Raw genomic sequence first — 19,423 nt, forward strand, 5'->3', positions numbered from 1 at the left:
AAAAAAAAAAATCCTGATAACCCAAGTTTCCCAGTACTTGTCAGAACAGATGCTCATTCCTCTTCTCTCCTGCTTAAAAGCATTTTTTTCCCTGCTCTGTTGACTGTAGTAGCCCAGACCAGTTAAGTCTTAATTAAATGGTGAAAAACTGTTAGTGAACTGTTTGTGTTTAGGCTTAATAGGCATCATTTGACTTAAAACTCTTGACCTTCACTTGATGACAACTCCTACTCTTTTCATATACAAAAGAACCAGCCTTCCACTTGTGTATTTAGATATCTTAAGGTACAGCAGCTATAAACTAGTACACTGAAGAACGACACACCAGAAAAGGAGCTGAAAAGGGAAATGCTTTAAGGGAAAGCAAAGACATATCTCTCTTTTCTTAAATGGAATGCTGATTGGCAAGTTAGTTACAGCTGCCTACTGTTGCACGGTCTCGACAAAGGTTGGTTCATACGCACCAAGACTGCTCCAACCACAGGTGTCAGTCTTGGGAGCAGATGCAAATATAAAAATTTCTTCAAACAAGCTGGCTACACATGCTGGTTGGACCGCAGTTAAGGGTACCGTAGTTGTAAGTAGAGGGTGTTTCTATCTTACTGCAAGTAAACTAGTTTCTAATTTACATTGAACAAATTGCAGTAAAGAAAAAGACTGCAGAACATTAATAAGATGATACATTGTGATTAACATAGGACTTCACAACAACTAAAGCTTCACCTGTGGGAGACACTGCCATGCCTTCTAAATGCATAGTCTGGTTACCTCCTTCGGAAGTCCAGCAGAGAAGATTAGTCACATTGAACAGCTGAGACTGCTGTTGTACAAGGCAAGCATTTGCATTCCTTTTTCCTTTTCACAGAAGAGAGTGGCTGGGTGGAGTAAAGGGTACTTGTAGCACACCATTTCAGAGGGCTTCTGTCATGAAAAGTTTATGAGTTTCAATTTTTACACTAAACTTCTGCAAGAGAGTGGTAACTGGACCAAACTGTAGTACTGACCTTGTGGAGTCCAACAACGCTTTCAGAAAAATCTTCCTGGCTAATCTCTTAATAAGAAGCTCCTATTGGCAGAATCCTTTCTGGGTATTTTTTAAACTTTGAAACTAAGAACACATCCTAACACTGTAATCTAGGAATTTAATTTAGAAGGCCCAGGTAAATACATCATTCTGCACAGTATCTGAGGGCTACGGTTGCACTTTCTCAGTTTGTGTTGCAGTAAAAAGGTGCTAGAACAGGCACAAGGGTAGATTGCAGCATGGACTGGTTTCCATACTTCCCATGTTTTGTTACAGTTACATAGCTCCTTCTTAAGTTCTTAAAACTAAGCTGGGGATTTCTCTACTGTGTATTGCTCAGGGGAGAGATCCATCCTTGGTAGAGGACTGCTCCTCATTTACCACCAATCCACATGTACCGTTACTGTAGTATGACATGCTGTAGTATGACTAAGGTAGGCAACTTCAAAGTTACCACCTTTATTGCTACCTGATTTCAATTTTATAATTGATAGGAAGGAGAAAGTCATTGCAGAGGTCAAACTGCTTTGAAACAAGCCTCCAGAGATTTACCTTTTTCCCCACTGCAACAGTACTGAAACTTCACAAGAAAATACTACTTCATTTGGGCCCTTAGTCAAGCCTTTAGAAGACAATCAAAACTTTCTAAGATCACTTTGTTCAGATCATTGCAGCATTTAGATGATGAGGTGACTAAGCTGTATCATGAACTTCCTTTGTTCACAACTTCTGTCGTCCTTCACCATGGTCAGGTAAGTGGTTCTTTACATCTTCAGGGTTTTGAACTAATGAGGGGAAAAAAAGAAAAAAGTACAGAAATCTCTTTAAGAGGCTGAAGTTCTTCATATAGAAAGTTGTTCTATCTAGAAAACAACAGGAGAAATTTTGTAAGGACTGTTAAATACTGTGTAGTACAGTAAAGTACCATACTCCCCACTAAAGAGTAGGTTCAGTGGTGCTATACAGAAAATAGGTCACACTGTAAACATGAGGGAAAGTTCAAAAAACAAATTAGCTAAGTATAGCTTGCTACAGGATGCCATGCAAAATATGATCTTAATATTTTCAGCATGTGATACTTGGTTTAAAACTGTTTTCTTTTCTTTTTTACCATTTTCAATCCCTGCAAGTGCTGCTTGCTTGTCTGTTTCTGATTCAGCTTCATTCACATCTGAATTGTAATCAACATCCTTGTCCTGGTTCACTGCTTCCTGTTCCTGTTTGTCTGGAAGAAGATTAAAATGAAGTAGTTTCATGCTATACCATAAGGTCATCTGCACACAGAAAGAGTGACTGTAAACATCTTCCACAGAATTACTTTGCTGCTGAAAGAATTGCTGTTCAGAGTAGGTTTTTGTATTATTTTTCCTTTGAAGTGTTATATTTCAGAGCAACTTTGGCTGTAAATCCTGTTAAAAGAACTAGATAAAATACAGAATTGTTTGGGATTTGGAAAGCATAGCTAAATCAGCCAGCACTCAAATGGACATAAAGAAAGAGCATTAAACAATTTCAGAATACATTAAAGGACAGCCTAAGGAAGAGCAAAACCTGAAGCCATTGCTAAAAACTCAACTGTGATGTTCTGATGTTGCTTTTAAATGTATTACCACCACCACCAAAACACGTCAGCTTCCCCCCTTCTTGTTTTAGCTTGTCCAGCAAGCGGAATGCTATGACTTTAGTGTAAAGTGTTTTATGATGTGCTAAGTTGTCACAAAAGTACTTTACTCCAGAAGAGATTTTCTTCACACAGTCATTAACCCCTCTCAAGCAACATTTATTGACGATCATAAGATTTCATTAGATAGATGACTTGGACATGAATGGAAACATTGCTGATTGCCAAACTTATTTTTCAAATAATCAGAAAAAATCATAACAGCAGAGAGGTGTAAGCAAACCCCACTTAAGATGGATCACAGCCTCTGTTCTAAATATTCTTAAGCCTTCCAGTTAGTAAGTGGCTAAGAAACAGGCTTGAAAATTGTAAGCCTTATGTCATTCAGACCACCACATCAAATAGATTTTTATAGTTATAGACCTAAAGGTCTGAAAATTTCAGAAGCAGCTTCTCTTGAAAAAGAGGATGCCCAGGGAATACTGAAGAAGTCTTTCTATCTTAAGCTCCTCTGGCTACAAGGAACCTGTGCAGTAAAATATAACAAAAAAAAGCATAAAAAATATAAAAAATAACAATAAAGCCTGAAGAACATCCTCCTAGTCTTTTCAGCTCACAGAAACGCAGACCTTTGAAACTGACCTTTCATGGGCTGCATGGCAGAGATTTTCCTTGCACTAATTGTGGTATGATTTTTTCTGTTAAAATTGAAACAGTTTAGGCAACTTGTAACTACATCTCTTTGGGGTATAGCCTGGCCAGCATCTTTTTGGACAGGTTGGAAAAATACTGCTTTAGCAGTAATATAAAAATATTGTTTTAGCAATGCAGAGGAGATTACTTATTCCTGCCAAGTTAGCAGTGTTAACATTGATAACTTAAAATTCTAAGGATGTGTTTACTAGAAAAGCGTAAACAGCATTTTTTTGTGGGCATCAATTCCTGCTCTGACTGCCATAAGGCTTCCTTTTGATTATTTTGGGCTACTGAGACCAAACCCCTCAAGACAGAGGAATGTCTAGACATTGGTCAGGTTTAGACACAGCATCAATACTCGGCTGCTTGGTGCTGTTGAGATGTGTAATTCAGGGTCACTTGATAGATGCCAGAAACTGGCACCTCTACAATATCTGATCCATGTTCTTGAAGACTCACAATAATAAACTTCAGATACCTGAAGTCTAGTTATGAGTTTTACTCATGGTAGCTTATTTTGAAATAGGAATAGCTATTTATATATAAATATGTATTTATACTGTATACTATATTTATGTAAAAAGATTAACTGCAAAACATCCATGCATAAGTAACTCTACTCATCAGTGCTTTGCATGGTTAACATCTCACTCATCCTTTTTAGATGCATCATATTCTTTTAAAGCCCTAATACCAAAAAGTTTTGGGGCTAATTTCCCTAAATGCTCTGTAGAGCTAATAGAGAGACAGCAGGGCTGTTACGGTGATGCAGAGGAACTCAGTGTGGCAGCTTCATGTTGCACGATCAGCAGCCTCCATCTTTACTCCTGAACTGTAGGTGATTGCTGGGGACTGACACCTTCCACATCACACTGACCTTTATGAAAACTTGTACTAAGTCAGGCCAGCTTCCACCACTGTTGCAGAAATCATGCCCTATTCCACACTTTCATTTCTTTACTTTTCATTTTGTTACTGTTTTTAACAATATATGACATGCTACAAACCAGCCTTTCCAGGGGGCAAGTCATCCTGCTTAGCATCGAAATTTAGGAGCTGTTCCCTCTCAACTTCCTCACTGGCAGCCTGCTCTGCTGCCAGCTGTAACGTGTCTTGCCCAGCTACATGTTTCTCATCCTCAGGTGGATTTGGCTCCTTCTCTGACTCGGGCAGCATCTCCTTGTGACCTGCAGCAGCCTCGAGTGACTCTTGTGGTTTTTTCAACTGACTAGAAAGCTGCTCCTCTTCTGCCTTAGGCTCCTGTTTTCTGATGTCAGTTAGGCTGTCTGTTCTTTCTGAAAACAACAAAAATGATTCTGAATGAAAAAAACCAATGCCTTTCAGTGGTGGCACAAGTTAAAAATAAATAATGCTTTATATTTCTCATTAAATTCTTGGTTTTCCTCTGAAAGAGTATCTTCCAGTCACATCAGTTCCAGAGACAAGAGGAAAACAATTCATGTTTTTCCTACTGGGAACAGCTAAAGAAGGGAACTTTATTTACTGTCAACAGATTCATGCTTCTACATTGTTAAAATTTTGGTACATGTGGTTAATAAATTGCGCAAGTGAAACAGAGAAATTTAAATAAAATTGCGGTGTCCTATATAAGCATCAGGTTTCTGTGTGTTACATCTTGTTACCAACAATAAAATTGATTTGGTGTTCAAAAGTAGCTCAGGACAAAGCATCACATAGGCAGATTTGCACATATCCAAGTCTGTTCTTATTTTTAAACATGAAGAGGGAAGTGCAGGAGCGCTATAATATTTAGTTGACATTAACATATCTCTTTCTTCCCCATGTATCTGCATTTTTAATTAAAAAAAAAATTCCCAAATAAACTATATGTAGACATTGTCTTCGATTACTAGATCTCTGAGAGTTGCATGCTCACACCACTGTAATTTAAGATAGCATGTAAGAATAATTAAATTTAAGAACTGAATTTCTATCCCACACACTACTATGCAAGATTGACACACAAGGATACATCCATTCAAATTAATAGTTTCTGAAGTTTAGTGCCAAAAGGAGCCATTAGGATGGAACTAATATAAACGCATGTATCATTTTCCTTACTTGCAATTTGCTCAATGACAACACAACAACAATGGGAAGTGTGAATGTGTGTTTCTTGTAAGCCTAACTTTCAGCTATTCCACAAGGAGAAGAGTTACCAGCCTGAATATGTCAAACTTTTTAAGAAAGCAAATTTTAAGTATGCTTGAAAATGATTCCTTCCAAGAGTTGGGTATTTTCTTCATATTAAACGAGGAACGTGATTTCAGAACTGTAAATATTTCCATTTTCCTTTATGTGCAACATGCCAACTACAACAAAACTGAACCAACAGAAATCCTAGCAAGTTTTCCTTCAGCTTGATGTTCAAACTTTTGGTGTCACTTTTTTATCTTAATCTTGTGTATAAAAATGTTTCTAAATGTTCAATTAAATTACAACCATTCTTAACCAGTTGTTAGTGAGACAGGGATTTCCCTCTCACCTTTAGCCTGCATCAGGTCTGTCTTTCTTACTGTAGGTACTGCTTTAGGAACATCCTCACTGGTTTTCTGCTGTTCCAAGTCAGCCTGCTTGAACTCTGTCTCCTTCAAGGCTGGCAGTTGAGTATCGACCTATAAAGTGAATGTACGCAGATAAGCACTGTCTATGTGACTGCACCTGGATTTGGAAAGGTGGGAAAATATCGTAACACTCTTGGAAATATTTGGACTGAAATTTTTATTGGTGATGGAAGTACCATACAATTCTGAATATGCAGTAATGCTTCTATGTAACAGCATGGCACATCAGGAGAATTTTAACATACCTTATTTAACTGCAGCTAATGACGAGATTACTGGTCTTGGTTATTCTCGGAGTGTCACGGAACAGTAACATCACACATTTATCCACTGTTGCTCCAGAGCAAATAAACAGATGCCATTAACTATTAATAGTCTACAGGGCAGGAAAACTGAGTTTGGTCATCATTACACTTCAACTAAGTAAGGCTTGTATCGAACTGGTCTGTAACTATGTTAAATGCAGGATTAAGAAAAGAAAAACAAAAATTAACCAACTGGACAAAACACCTGTTTAACATGACAGCTTGCTTAAGAATGTATTAAATTCTGGTGCTAGACTGCTGTAAGCATCTGACCCACTTAGATATTAAACCTAAGATGTACACCATCTTGAAGATCTTCCAAATTGGCAACTGAAATTCTATGTATGACTTTCACTTACACTGGCATTGGCTCCCTCACGTGGCCACAGCCTCCCTGTATGTCAGTGTTGGCATGTTTGCCTACTTGAGGCCCCTTCCATCTCCTCCCCATCTCTGGATCTAGTGGTTGGCAGTCTGTGCTTGGTGCTGTGTCCTTCAGTGGATCCCCTCATCTCTAGCACGGGCAACAGGGAGCTCAGGAATGCCACGTAACCACCCCTCCATAAATGACTCCCAGACTATATGAATTAAGTATTTGGGGGTGTAGGTTTGTGTTACACCTTTTGAGAGACACAGAACTCAACTTAGGATTCACCATTAGTTTCAGGTGAAAATGAAAGATGGTCAATGAACTGAGGGATGTACCCAGGGGCTTTCAGACAGGTGACATTAAGAACACCCATCCTCTAGGAGGGGAATCTGGAGCTGCCTGTAGAGAATGGTGATTTTCCAGATACAGCATGTTTCTGCGGTTGAGTGGAGGTAGAAGAAGTTTGAAAAGATGGGGTGGCCATGCTTCACCTAACACAGCCCCATGGCTCATATGGTACCCCCTTGTGGCACCCAGGCTCTTCTCTTCATGGTCACTGCTCAAGCATTGCCTGCCCTGATATATGGAGTTACTCTTTCCCCAGTGTCATCTTAGAAACACTTAATGAGGGTGCAAAGCCAGGGCCAGTGGGGAAAGAGCAGAGCTGAGCTCGTTGTAGAGGAATTTATGAGAATGATCAAAGAGAAAGACTTGAGAAGAAAAAGAAAACTAGAAGTTAAGATCTGATATGAGGCTTGCTTGGGATTACCCGCCTGGCAGCCCTGCATCAGTGACTTCAGTGGGACAAAGAAGCTACAGTTGATTGCTCCAAACAAATGTCTGCTTACTTCCATGGTCACTGGAAACCAGGGAGCTCTCCCAGTCATCCTGCTGCATTACCATCACTGCTCTCTACAACTACCCCAAAGGAGGTAGTGGTATTGAGGTGCAGGTCAGCTGCTTCTCCCAGGTAACAACAGACAGGACAATGGAAAACAGCCCCAAGCTGCACCAGAAGAGGTTTAGATTGGATATTAGGAATTTTTTTTTCACTAAAAGAGTGGTCAGGCATTGGAACAGGTCCAAGTGGAGGAATCACCACTCCTGGAAGTTTTCAAAAGGTGTGCCACAAAAATTTGCCATTTGGAGACATGGCCGAGTGGTGAACACAGCAGTGCTGGGTTAACAGCTGGACTTGATGATCTTAGAGGTCTTTTCTGACCTTAATGATGTTATGAATTCTGTAATTGGCAGAGAGCTATGTCAATTGAATTCATGCAAACACTGAACATGAAATATGCATGGAGCCCATTTTGTTCCATACCAGTTTTGGTGAAAAAAACCCAGAATATTACAAACCCATTTGTTCTTTGGGGATTTTTTGTTGCATTTTTATTTTTGTTTCATTTACAAAAAGGAAAAAAAAAGCAAACTATGCAGAGAAAGAACAAGCGTATGCACATTTGGAGATATAAACCTCTTTATATCTGGTACCATATAAATGAGTGGGCAATCTTATGGTATAGGAAGTCTCACAACTGACAGGATTGTTTTCTGTTACCAATTGTCTTTAAGACTGTAGCTTCCCATTTATCTAAGGAGGGCAGTAAAACACTATGTTGTCAAATGTTCATTCAGTCATTTGGAAAAATGACTGCAGAAAGAAGTAGCTAAGTCACCAAGAAGGCAGAGTTGTAGCACAATTACTTGGCTGTTTTGAAAAGCATTTCATTTCCATCAAAGCCAGGCAGAACTAGACCTTTTCATGTCAACACCATGAAGTCCAGTATCAACAACTAATCTAGCATTGACTCTTATGAGAGCTTGATAAGCAAATGTTACTGCAGAATACTTGGTTATTGCAGTAATGATATTCAGGAGAACTCCATCTTCCTTCAATCAGTAAAATAAAAATGCTGTATTTAAAAATGGTTCTGTTTTATAAATAATTCAGCTCCTTGAGATCACTCTCTACAGTAGAAATAATCAGAAACTGAACATCAGACCATTTTTCACTTTATGTTGGACATGAATTCTTCTGCAAAAATACTGAGCCTGGACTTAATGGCAAGAAATTACCTCTTAATTACACATGCAGAATCCCTTTACTTATCTTAAATTTCTAGCTTAGTAATTTTTAATGTCAAATAAATTCAAAGAGTATATGCTGATTTTTTAAAAGTTGAAGTAGTTGGATAAAAAGATAGTAATTGAACATACTGTGTTTCCCTCAGCCAAGAAGTATATCTTGATATTTAGTATCATTCCTCAAATTAGAGAGCTCTACGTAAAGCTGTTTAGTTATTAACCGAACAACACTCCATTTTCTTTTTAAGTCAGACTTTTCTGTTACATAAGCACATACATCTTACAATCAGGAATTATTCCAGCTTAAAACACTGGATAAAAACATACATAGACTTTGTCAGGGTTCTCTTGCGCTAACTATAACTAAGTATGCTTTTATAAAAGCAAAAAGATTAAATTCTTGGGCAAGCAAACAACTGAGAAAGTTACAGCTTGGCCAAAGAAACACTGCCACAGATACTAGGGAATAGAAGCAGCCAGAAATTATTTAGGAATATATATATAAATATATAGTATCAGTTAGCTCATCTGAGATCATCCCATTTACATCTAAAAAGGAGAAGAGAAAACCTGCCCTTCCTTACAGATTGTCTGCTTTGAGTAAAAATTGCCTCCAGCTATGCGCCTTATTGCAGGAGACTGAAATTGTCCTGCAGAGGGGCTTCAGTCAAACTCCTCAGGTTCCTCTCCTAAGATGATTTATCTTCCAAACTGGAAATGTTAAAAGAAAAACAAAAATGCAACAAACACACAAACAAATAAACAAAGAAAAGGAATCTAGTCCAAGTAATTGTAATTAAAATCTGCTGCAAAGCCACGTTAAAAATTAAGTTGATCACCTCTATATTAGGGTCTTCCCTAGATCAAATTTCTTAAACAGGATGCATTTGACAAACTAATGTATCATCTCCAAATGATGAGGGTTTTATGTACTTACAATGATATATTTATTGTTACTTTTTATCTACTTATTTGATACTGTTTATAAAAACTACTGACAAGAGCTGTAACTTTTATTTTAAGGCATAGCTGGATAGCATTTCCAGTTTGTAATGCTTCATTCACATTGCAGCTCTCTCACAGCACACGTTCCCAGGATAAAAGGTCGCACACTTCAGTAGTTCTGTTTTCCCCTTTTTACATAAAGGACTGGACACAGACTGAAACATTACCTATGGGAATCTCTAGGCAGAGGTTTTAGCCATTTTTCTCACATCCTTTTTCAGCTCTTTGTAGAACCAATATTCATTCCTCAATGCTTTACCCTTTCCACTTCTAAAGTCATCAAATTTAGCCTTTTCCTAGACAAAGAGAAAAGGCTATATTCCACCAAATCCCCACTGCCTTTGTAATCAGAGTTGGCCACCCAGCTAGAGGAAAAGGCCCCACTGCAGTCACATGTAAAAAGTCTAACTTCTGAAACCTCTGTTTCTTTGGTAAGCCTGAAGAAATGGCTATTTTGGTACAGAAATTAATCAGGTGCTTTCTCATCCAAGAGCTTGATTGCATCTTTCCAGGGCCGTCCATGTCAAGCTTAACCAGTCAAATTCTATCCCTGACCAAATCCCACATTCATGAAGAAGCATCAATAAATCACGTGCCAAGACAACAGGATGAACTGAAATTTCTTTTTCTTGGGATTTTCTCCCACCCTCTGCACCCCAGGAGAAAAAGCCAGCTGACACACAGCCACCCTATTTGCCAAGCCTGCCCTACCCCAGTAAGCCTTCAATAGGTACAACGAATTTGTGGTTCTTTGTCTCAGAATATCCAACAGCAAGCAGTGCAGACACTTTATTATCCCTTAATTCCTACAGTAAAATGCTCACATAAAGGATTTCTGTGAAAATTCATAGCTGGTGAACCTTGGACTACAATATTCAGGGTGTGCTGCTTCTCTGAAGAGATTCACAATTTATCCTCATCTTTAACACACAAAGCAACCAAGTACTTGAACAAAGTCAAAAGGTGCTGTTACTGAAGTTCAGTCATGTAAATATTCCTTAATGGACCCCACATCACTCTCAGCATCACCTCTCAAATTCTGCCCATCTCAGAGACACAGTGATTTGGAGTCTCCTTCAGGACATCTCCTGTCCTTGAAATTGCCTTATTTCCCATAGATCAGAAACACTCAACAAATGCTGAAGTAGTGAAAAACTTAATGAGATGGGCTAATGCTAGTAGGAAATAGCAGAAAGGTGAAGAACTTAAGAAGAACTTAAAGAAGAACTTAAGAACTACACAGAAAAGCATTTTCAAGAAATTATCCAAACCATACCTGGCTGTCTTCTGTGAAGTCTTTTTTTTCTTTGATTTGTGGTACATCGGTACTCTTTTTTCTAAGCTCATCTATCCTTTCTTCACATTGTTCTTCTAATTCTTTCATCTGGTTGATGCACTGTGACCTGAAAAAACATGAACAAGACTGGTAACTCTCATCCACACTCTTCTAAAATGTATTTTTGCAGAATTACCTAATTCTTTTTTTCATATATCTATTTTTTTCTTTACGGTTTTTTATTTCCTTAATTCTACCACCTGGGCTTAAATTTTAGAAGTCACTAGGAAAAAATGAGGCATTCACGTAAGTCCTAAAGACAAATTCACAATGAGTGCAGGCAAGTTCTATTAGAATAAATTAATTTAAAGTACTTTTGTTTGACCAGCTCAACAAGCTACATGATTTTCTTCGTGTCTTTGCTAACCAGTCAAGTCAAGTTAAAAACAATTTTGATCCTTGAAACATTTCTAGTATGATTACAGAAATTCGTATTTTGATTTTAGCCAGAAAGAGGAAACAGAAAAGTATCAGCTGAAAAAGAAAACAGGTGTAATCTACTGTTAGCAAACTGAACACCCTTTCTCAATATTTCAAAAGCGCAGTGCTGCAAGATATAGCAAAACATATGTTACAGAAATGGAGTTCATTAGTAGCTACTATAAGTTCTGGAAGGAACATATCCTAAAATGCAAGCACTGTGCATCTTTTACATACTTTTAATAGTTACACAGCACTGTAACCTTTGTGACAGCAGGGGTCTTCTATCTGCATCTCTGCAGCCTGCTTTCCCTCACAGCTCTGTAACTCCTAGGCAAGGCCTGCTGTTTGCAGCAGTGCTTTTCCTAAAGCTGCCAGGGCAGTGCTTTCCCCTTCTGTGGATATGTTGGAGATCCTGCGCAAAGCCCAGGAGTTTTGTCAACCTCAGTTTCTCAGGGCAAGTGGCCACAGTCAGGGCAAGATCCTCCTTTCTCTCCTACTCTCTTCAGAAGTTGTTTTATAGCTTCCGGTTTACATCAGAGGAAAAATAAGACCTAGTGAATAACACAGCAAGATAAGCATTACCCCATAATACACATGCAGAAGTCTTAGAAACTAGCCATAATGTAACTCCAAGTATGCTCTGACCCCCCTATGAACAGGACCAGCAGTTTGTTTGTGACGATCCCAATGGGAAGAGCATCACACTAGGGGAAAATGTGATGAAAAATCACCATCACTGTGTGTACTGTACTGTCTGCCTTGGAGAGCCTGCCCAAGGAAGAGCAGGCTCTTGGCTGGGGACCCCATTTGCTTTTCCCTGCTGGTCTAGCAGCAAAGAAGTCTGGGATTTTGAAACCTTTTCTCCGTTCTCTCTCTCCTTTGTTTTTTCCACTCAAAGGTAACTTCCAGTTTTTACTTATACAATCAGCTATAGACCTTGCAAACACATCTTTCTGCATTCAAAATCTTTTTCAGCAGCCTTTGTAGAACAGCATGGTCAACATACTGCAAGTTTCTCCTCCCCCTCACTAAGACTAAGAAGGCAGGTAAATTTCCCCTGATTCTGGCTCTGACCAGTGTTACTAAGAGTGTCAGTACCTTCCGTGTAACAGCAGCTGGTTCAGACAGGCATGTTGCAGTTTCTCAAGCTGCAAATAAGCTACTACATAATCCAGAGGAGTTCTTGGGGTACGTGCACTCTACCACAGCAAGTAACTCATTTGTACTGCACTTTCACCTGTCTCCACCCCTACTTTTCAAAAGCAAAAAATCCCTTCTGTAGTTCGCACCCAGAAAGGAAGAACAGTAGCAGACAGATGGGCTATGAACTGACAAATTAATTACCTTCATTACAATTTCTTGTTGACTAGACATTATTCTAAAGCCTGATTTGATAATGCTAATACATGGAAGAGTAACCAAAACAAGCAGTGCTTCAAACTGGTGAACATCAGAGACAGTAAAACAGCATAGGCTTGAGTTATGCACACTTTCAGTATTTTCTAGGAAATAAAAGGACACATTAATTGTCTGCATCTCAGTTTGCAAGGTTGAGAAAGATGCAGAACACAGACAACCTGAAGTCAGAGATAGAGCATTTGTGAAAGGTTGCACTTTCATCTCACATTGCACATGAAAATAAAATTCATTTAACATTTGTGACAAATCCTCACCATTTAAAATTTATTATCTGTAACAGAATTCCTTTATACTCTACTCATGCATACAAGAACTTCTCAAGTACAGGGACAGCATTAGTTTCTCCACCTCATCCCAGCACCAGGACATTTCAAATGTGCAAACCTACTGCTCTTAAACTCAGTCTGTGTGGCATGTTTTCTCCTTCACTACATAGTTAATTCTGTGACACAGAGCTCACCTGCACACACACAAAGGAGCCCAAATAATACCCTCCACAGCTGCTTCCAGGCCCATCAAAGGAGCCACCAGCCCATCCAAGGATGATCTCCATGAGCCTAACCACAGAGGCACAAGCAAACTGAGAAGGAGGGACAGCCTGTCTAGACCACCCCCACAGCATGTTTTGCACTAGCAGACACTCACTCTCACAGGAGAGGGATGAGGCTATCAGTGTTGTCTGTGTTCATGCTTCCTGTGTTCTGTGTTAACCTGCATACCTGACAGCCTACAGATCTGCTCACAGGAACCGATGTGCAGCCTCTCCCCTCCTGGGCTGCTGGATTTGCCAATCCCCAGCATGAGAAACAGAGTATCTTTGTTCTCCAGGAGGATCTATCACCTCCTCCTTTCAACCCTACCAAAAAAGATTACTCCTGCACTCACACTCCTGCACTTTTAAGGTCTGCAAATATCAAACTAATTATCAGACCTTTTATACGCAGCAAGATTTCTAAAAAAGCAGCTATGTAACAACCAAAGGTCTTGGGAATAAAAATGTATTTGAATATTGGAATGTATTCAATAATGATTTCAAAAGATCAGTCCAGAGGCTTCTGTTTCATTCTGGCTGCTGCAGGAGAGAAGGGTCAGTGTGCCAGTGAACCTTTGCTGTAGAAGCTCTAACCATGACCAGACAGCGCTGGGCACAGTGTGCACCAAAGGTATGTTGTGAAGTCAACTGCTGAGGAATGCACACTCCTTTGGCACACAACAGCAGTAAGGTCAGATAATTCCTGCTGGCTTCTGCACTGAAAACACTAAGCTTGTTCAAAAAAATGATAAGATGAAACTTCAAGACTTGGGTACAAGACGAAACAAGGATTTTTTTTTTCCTACAGTCACAGATTCTGTTCTTATGCATTCCATATTCACAACTGCTCTTACCACTGTCTTCTACAGAGTAGTTACTGAACGTTTAAACGGAGCGATTTACAATGTGCTGTTTAAAAAAGGCATTTGACTTTTGTCATCTTTTTGCAACATTTTCAATTATACAAATAATATGGTCTCTCAATTTTTGCACTGGGCAGAGTGTACTTGCTACGTAAGGTACAAAACCTTCAACCATACAAATCCAGGTAAAAGGAAGAAGCACATAATCAGGTCTAATGCCTCCTCTGGCAAGGCAGATGATCAGAGAGGTAACACAGTGGCTTATTCCGAATGTGGAGGGGAGGAAGGAAGACAGATTAAAAATAACATTTCGAGTCTTTCTAATAATTCTTATTTTCCTAGGCCCACAATCATATTGGGAAAAGGTTGTTTGCAATCATTTAAAGTGACAGTATTAAGTGAGCATATAATAAAGAGGAACATATGTAGCCAAGTACTATCAAATATCCATTTCTGCAATTACCAGAACACCACAACAGAGAAATATTAACATTCCAACATCCTCCCTAAAGGTACACAACAAGCAACATTTTAAAAACACATTTATACATGTTCCTCCTAGAATTGTGTGAATGCTGCACAGTACCCAAGCTATAAATTATTTCATGAAAATCTGAATGCTATGCTTGTTTTCCTCACTTCAACTCTTAGGAAAAGAATCTACAAATAGAAAATGAACATTGAAGTATTATGCAGCAAAGTTAGTGAAGACAGCATAGCTCCTTGGCTGAGATAACTGCCTTTACAGACTCCCATAGAGACTCTCCAGGAACTGGTACAGCTGTCTCAGGACCAGCTGGAGACAGATCAGCTAACTGAGTCCCAGTTCAGCTACCACATGGTCATCTATCATGTCTCTATACTTACCCTGATAAAAGCAAACCCACCCTTACTATCAAGCTTAGCTTTTCACCTTGAGCCAGCCCAGACCTTGGAGTATGCTGTCTGAATACAACCTTCCTTTGTTAAATGAAGAGGGATTCTTTATGGTACACTACCACAAACAGGGGTGCTCTGTCAGTGATTTCCTCAACAGAGCCATGCTTGTAAACACCAGACAGGGGTGATAAACCTCAAAATTTTCAGAAGACTCACTACATTTTCCTTGTATTATTTCCCTGCATGTGTATATCAAGCCAGTGCTTCATGGGTGTACCTCTCATGTGGAGCACAACTGTCCAGCACACAGATATATTTGTGCTATATCCAGATCTATTTGTTTCTGCTGATCTTAGACTTAAAAGGAAGACACTGGCAAATAGGTTCACCGACTAACACAGAACTATCAACAGAGGTCCATGAGTCTCAGGTCTGTCACTTAACTAAACAGCAAACAGATGGTGCTTAACAACCATGGTACACAACAAACACAGAGTGGGAAAAAGCCCCTTAACAAACTAGCAACACAGCTTATTGAAAGGCAGGTACAAACTAAAGTTTCCAACTTCCTTCTACTTTTCTGTTAGAAGTCTTAAATTACAGCTCCACTAATATAACTTATCTTATTTACATGAGTAATAATTAAAAAAAAAAAAAAAGGTCACAACCAATTGGTAATCAGTATTACAGAAGCACTAACATTAATCCTTAATTCCAAGTAGGTGGAAAACCAGATGAAAATACTTCAAGATTAGCCTGCAGAATTCAAGTTCTTTGAGTTTCATGGTCCACTTTTAGTCATAATTTTTACAAAACCTGGCTAAACAATGGCTGCTGAAAAAATACCTATCACTACAACAATTACACTCTTGATGGAACATCATTATGAGAATATGCAAACAGCAAATTTTATTGCTTTTTTCTATCTATGCACAAGGGGGAAGATCCTACAGGATGTGAAGGCAGGTGGAGGAAACAAGGATATTACTGAGCAGAAAGGACTGAGGAGAAATTCCTAGAAATACCAGAAATGTGTATTTAGTGTAAGGATACGGATAAGTACTTTTGTTCAGCTATCCATGCTTTACAATTCAGTGGGAAATCTCAAGAAAAAGCCATGACTAGGTACGTCACATAAAGCAGAACACGAGTCTGATGGTACCAGAAATTCCCAAGACCTCTGGCAGCTCGATAAAGTACAGCTTCTCATCAGATGCTCCCCTATCTGAATGCAAACTTCTTCAGAGTTTAGGTTCTTCATGTTTCAATTTTCCTCCACAATTCTTAAGTGATAATATTGCTACCTTAATCCTCCTGCAATAGAAGGAACATCAAGAAGTGTGTGGACACAAAGATGAAAAATACTGCAAAGTTTATGCTCTTCTCCAAGATCAACTGTGAGCAATTTTAGAAGACGTGTCAGATGTTACTTTCTCCTTAATAATGTATTTTAACTAACAGTACTATAGCTAACACAAGAGTACTCTGGGTTATAACCAAGTCACCTACAATTTGGGAAGTCATCTTTCCTAAAGAACGTACTTACAGGTCATATGAGAACTTCCTCTGAAGGTTAGTCTGGTTCTTCTGAAACCAGAAAACATCCAGCTGTAGCTTTCCATATTCCGTCTGTAACTCTTTCAAGTGTTCTGATCAAAACAGAATTAAAATACATATTAAAATATACATACACCTATATATTCTACAACAGAAATATCAAACAACAAATCTATAGTAAGCATGCTAAATTAATCCATCTGTCATGCAAACTACACATCATACACAAATGCATAGATAATTGTTGAATTTATTCAACAAGGGTGCAGAGAATCTGGTAAGAATGACTTTTCAGCACAATATTTAGCAAGAACAGTACAATGTATATTTTTACCTACTTTTCCTCTTAAGGAATACACAGAACTGATTTGCAAACCCTGCTAAGTTGCAGCCTGGAAAATCTTTATGTCTATGAAATCATAATCAGAACACAGTATGAAACAGCATTCACATTTATCAACCATATAAAGACGAGCTTGCAATGCTTCCCTGAATAACATGCAATTTATAGCCATGATCCTCAGCAACAGAGGCATCTATGATTCAGAGTTTTCTTCCTGATAGAAAGCTTTGTGAGAGGGTACCAGAAGGCAATACCACAACACACTTACTTGTTTATAGGATTCATTTCCAAGAACCTCCAGAGGAATACATTGCTAACAACAATTTTTGAAGCACAACCATGAACAGAAATGAATTAGACTGAGTTTTCTTATTTAATAAAGGACTTGTGAATTCCTCTGGTGCTAAAATGCATGACCCCACACCTCAGGGAAGAATGCAAGAATATGTTGCCAAGGAGAATGAAGAATAAATATATTAACTTACTTCTGTTCTGTATTATATCAAAAGAGTCAGGAGTACTACATCAAGCACTACAAGGACTCTTGAGGCAGATTAGTCTGACACTTAACTGGAGTTATGCAGATGAAGTATCTAAGTCATGGCAGCTCCTGCACCACCCCCAGGACTTGAAGAAATGCAGCACTCTCAAAAGAAACATGCAAGTCTTAAAAAACAGGGAGCCTAAAAAACAATGAGAGATTCACAGGAGTACTACAACGTACCTCGTAGACTCTGAATCAATCGATCATTTAGTGTGATGTTACTCATCAGCATTGCCTGAAAGAAGCAGAACAAAACGCAGTGTTTTAATTGCAAAGGGCCTGCATTACCACTATAAACAACATCTATCAAAATACTTGTAACAAGATCTATTTTTTGTGTCATAGTTGTTACAGTTTGTGCATCACAGTTGAACAAAAACTTTTAGCTGCTTTAGAGATCTACAACTGCAAACAAGTATTCATTTTAACCCAGATTTTCCAGTAACGGGGAGTGGGAGAAGATATCACTGCACAAATAAAAAGAGGAAAAATTTAAAGGAATTTAAAGATACTACAATTGCTTGTCACTTTATTCTAGTTTAATATCATGGCTGGAGTCACAGTCAGACTTACTGTATTTATCTCCTGAAGGAAGAATACAACATATCACAGCTCACTATCAATTACCCTCTCACTCAGGAATCAATACACCTGCATTCAGGCACACAAAGATGAGCTATGAAAGTATTAATCATTCAGCATAAAGCAACTCCATGAAAGCAATGTGAAGCCCTTGCATTGAATCCCTTTTCTATCTAGCTTCTTGATCGCTTTCATGTTGGACCAGCCTTCTTCCACTCCCTCACTTTGTTCTCCCTCTCATTCTGAAGAGGTAGTAAACATACAAACATTTTTCGTCTATTCTTCCATTAGTCTCTGTCTACCATTTCATATACACACATACCCCAAAACATCTGAAAACTGAGTCAAGTCAAGCCTAAGTGAAATTATTCATATTCAACATTTAGCAAGTCTGATGCAGAAGAGTTCTTAACAATACAAAAAAGAGATCCACCAGCTCTTCAGAAAAAATCCAGTCCAGTCTTAGGAAGGTATTTCTTAGGCTTTATTGCCAGTTCTGCTATTATCCTTGTCCTGGGAAACTTCAGTGTTCTTCAAGGATCCCAGATGAGAATACATCAACTCCCCTGTTTCCCAAAGTTTCTGCTCTAGTATTGATGTGTGCATATGTCCACGTCTGAAAAGAAATAACAGCACCCATTCTGTCTGCCCGTCACCCTGAAACACTGACAACATTGTCAGTGCCTTTTTTCACAAAGGCTACAGTAAAAAAAGCCAGTTGATTAGGTGAAGTGCAGTGTTAAATAAACTTGAGTGGCTAGCACCCACCAGAGTAGGAGATTTGTCTTTGGTTGACCCTTTAAAGAGTCCCACCTCACAGAGGTGGTCATTCAGCTGTTGCTAAGTATTTCTACACCATTCTGTATGTACAGCTGTTCTGTGAACACCACCGTGAAACCTCAAGGAAAAACATTTTTCTCCTTTGTTAAAAAGCAAATAGAAAATCAAAAAACAGTAATAAAAACATATATGTGGGATTGTTTAATATCTCTCCCTCTCCTTTCTCATAGGACAGCTAAATAAAAAATAAATTTGTTTTCACTGGTTATTGGGGAAAGGAAGTTAATGTTTCAGTGGAAATTCCAAGTTTTGCTAATGTGTGAACAATGTAGTCAGGTTGTTCCAGACTATCACCTTCAGGATAATACAGCACTGGCCATTATCAGAAACTGTCAATGGACTAGAAAAATCAGTATGATAGAGCAATTTTATGTTCTTACAGTTTTTTGGGGGCACTGTTGGTTTTGGCTC

At 38.7% G+C, this 19,423-nt stretch overlaps 1 protein-coding gene across 2 annotated transcripts in view; it reads right to left on the reverse strand.

The window, feature by feature from the left end:
* Nucleotides 1–662: 662 nt before the first annotated feature.
* GOLM1 (golgi membrane protein 1) overlaps nucleotides 663–19,423 on the reverse strand; it is a 35,036-nt gene continuing 16,275 nt past the window's right edge. Inside the window, exons 4-10 of one of the 2 annotated variants that reach the window (XM_069001955.1) lie at nucleotides 17,771–17,825; nucleotides 16,693–16,795; nucleotides 10,971–11,097; nucleotides 5,848–5,977; nucleotides 4,349–4,636; nucleotides 2,136–2,249; nucleotides 663–1,809 (exon numbers count right to left, since the gene is read on the reverse strand). In XM_069001955.1, coding sequence (XP_068858056.1) covers nucleotides 1,745–1,809; nucleotides 2,136–2,249; nucleotides 4,349–4,636; nucleotides 5,848–5,977; nucleotides 10,971–11,097; nucleotides 16,693–16,795; nucleotides 17,771–17,825 — 882 coding nt within the window. In that variant the 3' untranslated portion in view covers nucleotides 663–1,744. The other variant, XM_069001954.1, reaches the window with a different exon arrangement.

Source organism: Aphelocoma coerulescens (assembly GCF_041296385.1).
Source record: "Aphelocoma coerulescens isolate FSJ_1873_10779 chromosome Z unlocalized genomic scaffold, UR_Acoe_1.0 ChrZ, whole genome shotgun sequence".
Taxonomy (NCBI): Eukaryota; Metazoa; Chordata; class Aves; order Passeriformes; family Corvidae; genus Aphelocoma; species Aphelocoma coerulescens.